The sequence below is a fragment of the Andrographis paniculata genome, unplaced genomic scaffold (genome assembly GCF_009805555.1).
Source record: "Andrographis paniculata isolate CXL003 unplaced genomic scaffold, ASM980555v1 Contig52END, whole genome shotgun sequence".
Lineage (NCBI taxonomy): Eukaryota > Viridiplantae > Streptophyta > Magnoliopsida > Lamiales > Acanthaceae > Andrographis > Andrographis paniculata.
Genome location: NW_026137587.1, coordinates 1,576,474 through 1,579,621, shown reverse-complemented (window position 1 = coordinate 1,579,621; position 3,148 = coordinate 1,576,474). Strand labels below are relative to the sequence as shown.

The 3,148-nt window shown below is 40.0% G+C and overlaps 1 protein-coding gene across 1 annotated transcript; it reads left to right on the top strand.

Moving 5' to 3' along the window:
- The first annotated feature begins 1,950 nt into the window (after positions 1-1,950).
- On the top strand, positions 1,951-2,454 carry LOC127254137 (uncharacterized mitochondrial protein AtMg00810-like). The gene has a single exon (XM_051279048.1). The coding sequence runs from the start codon at positions 1,951-1,953 to the stop codon at positions 2,452-2,454; it is 504 nt and encodes a 167-aa protein (XP_051135005.1).
- The last annotated feature ends 694 nt before the right edge of the window (positions 2,455-3,148 follow it).

The window sequence follows — 3,148 nt, the reverse complement described above, 5'->3', positions numbered from 1 at the left end:
ACCAGAAACACTCTTCCTGTCGTCTATGCAAGCAACCCAATCGCTGTCACTAAATCCCTGCAACTGAAATTCAGCATCTTTGGAATACCAAATCCCCTAATCAGAGGTCCCAACTATGTATCGAAGCACTCTTTTTGCTGCTCCCAGATGTTGCACGGTAGGATTATGCATGTACCTAGATAGCAAACTCACAGAATACATGATATCAGGACGAGTATGTGTAAAATAATTTAGTCCACCTATTAGCCTTCGAAAATAGCTCGGATCAGCTGCTTTGGTTCCATCTTCCAGCTGCAACTTCTCGTTAGTATTCATCGGTGTGGTTTCTGCTTTGCAATTGTGCATGCCAAACCTGAGTAAAAGATCATTAGCATATTTATTTTGTGAGAGAAATATGCCATCTTCAGCTTGCTTTACTTCAAGTCCGAGAAAATAACTAAGCATCCCCAAGTCCGACATTTCAAGCTCACTCATCATACACATCTTGAAATCAGCAACTAAGGTCTCACTTGATCCCAAATATATCATGTCATCGACATAAATGCAAACAAGTAGAAACTCACCTTTGTCATTTCTTTTTGCATACAGTGTTGGCTCACTTTCACTCCTCATAAATCAATTCTTTAGAAAGTATGAGTCAATTTTTTTATACCACGCCCGTGGTGCTTGTTTAAGCCCGTATAACACCTTTTTTAGCTTAAAAATTTGTGTTCTTTGCCTTGAACCACAAAGCCCTCAGGTTGCGAGGCATACACCTCTTCTTCTAAACTCCATTTAAAAATGCAGATTTAACATCGAATTGATAAACCGGAAGCTATAAATGTGCAGCAAGACAAAAAAGAGTTCTTACAGTCTCAAAGCGAACCACGGGTGAGAAAGTCTCATCAAAATCAACACCTTTGTGTTGCACATAACCTTTTGCAACCAGCCTCGCTTTGTACTTATTCACAGTACCATCAGCATGATAGTTGACTTTGAATACCCACTTGAGACCTATTGGAGTTTTTACTTCAGGAGGTTCAACCAAGTCCCACGTCTGATTGCACACAATCGCCTTCAATTCTTCTACCATTGCAGCTTGCCATTGTTCCTTTCCAACGGCATCTTCAAAACATGTAGGTTCCGATATGTACAATGCAAAGCTGCAGTTTCCATAAACTTCCGCCACTGATCTGAATTTTTTCGGAGTGTGCTCATAAGTAGAACGAGAAGGATATCCGTTGCTACTTCAACTCGAATCTGGGGAATCCCACAAACAATCTGCAGAACCTCCTAAATTTTCACCTTCAGCATGTATCGCAGTCTCAGAAGAGTGATTAAAAATTCCATCTACTTTTATTGTTGCTCTAGCATCTTCACTTCCTTTCCAAGTCCAACCTTTATTTTCATTGAATTGGACATTCCGACTTATAATCACCTTGCCACGTATTGGATTATATAGTTTGTATGCCTTGGATTGAACACTATAACCCAACAACACACACTTTTCTGACTTTTCATCAAGCTTTGATTGAGATTTGGTCAAAACATATGTTGCGCAGCCAAAGGTTCTTAAGTGGCTTACCTTGGGCTTGTGACCATTCCACGCCTCATATGGCGTCTGATCATAAACAGCTTTCGTCGGAGAAATATTCAAAATGTAGATGGCCGTAGCTACTGCTTCAGCCCAGAACTTTTTCGGAACTCCCTTTGCGACCATCATGCTTCTGCCATCTCAACAATGATGCGATTTTTATGTTCAGCTACGCCATTTTGCTGTGGCGTGTAAGGTGCAGTCAGCTCTCTACGGATTCGATTCTCTTCACAAAACTCATTGAACTCACGTGAAACAAATTCACCACCTCGATCAGTCCGAAGAGATTTAATTTGGCACCCACTTTGTTTATCCACCAACACCTTGATGTTGAAGAGATCAAGCAGTTGAAAGTTAAGCTGTTTAAGGAATTTGAAATGAAAGACTTGGGAAAACTGAAGTACTTCCTCGGCATTGAAGTTCTGAGATCTCAAAAGGGAATATTCATCAATCAGAAAAAATATACCCTTGATCTTTTTACTGAAACAGGAATGCTGGACTGCAAACCAGCAAACACGCCGATCGTTGTCAATCATGGATTGCAGATTAGAGAAGGAACAGAGTCAGCTGATCGGGGAAAATACCAATGTCTGGTAGGCAAACTTATCTATCTCTCATATACTATACCAGATATTGCCTACGCTGTAAGCATGGTAAGCCAGTTCATGTATCAACCCCAAACTGATCACCTCGAAGCTGCACTAAGAATCGTACGGTACTTGAAGGGAACGTTCGACTACGGGTTATTGTTCCAAAAGACCGCAAAGCTCGAGATCCAAGCTTATATAGATGCAGACTGGGTGGGAAATCCAAAAGACAGAAGGTCAACCGTTGGATATTTACACTCTCGTTTGAGGGAATCTTGTCTCATGGAGAAGTAAGAAACAAAGGGTTGTGTCTCTCTCGAGTGCAGAAGCTGAGTTCAGAGAAATTAAAGGTGGACTTACTGAAGTCCTTTGGCTAAGGAAACTCTTGACATAGCTGGATCTCAACAACATTTCCTATGCTCTTTATAAGTGCGTTGACCGCCCACTTTTTGTTACGGAAAAATTCGGTACAGAAACTTTTTGTAGCTCGAGTATATGCACCGGTCAAAATCCGGTACAAAATTGTTACAAATAGCTTTTTATAACGAAAAATGGTCATTTGTAGCGGTTTTAAAGCCGCTACAAATGGCCATTTTTTAGTAGTGGCATTAGTTTGAATGAACTTATACATATCTTTTCGATTGACATTGGATTGATTGTAAACAATGTATTCACTCAAATGTTGTTTGAATTGATGCTAGTTGAGGGCTTTCCAGATCAGCTAAGGGGTGCTGTTGTTGGTGGTGTTGTTGTGGTGGTATCAAAGAGGATGGATCCGAACCCGAAGCTGGCTCTTTTGCTGGAACTTCAAATTAGACGATGACAATTAATTGGGTACAGATATGATTTAAGACCAAAAATATTGTCGGCCTAAAAAAACAATCCAATAAAATTGTTCTCTTTGAATATGACACCAATTGGGAAACATTTCTTTTAAAACCTAATAAAATTAAATCTTCTCTTGTGTAATCTGTTTCGACACTTAATT

Excerpts from the sequence above, each read along its gene's own strand:
- LOC127254137 (XM_051279048.1), top strand. The coding sequence starts at position 1,951 with ATGAAAGACTTGGGAAAACTGAAGTACTTCCTCGGCATTGAAGTTCTG.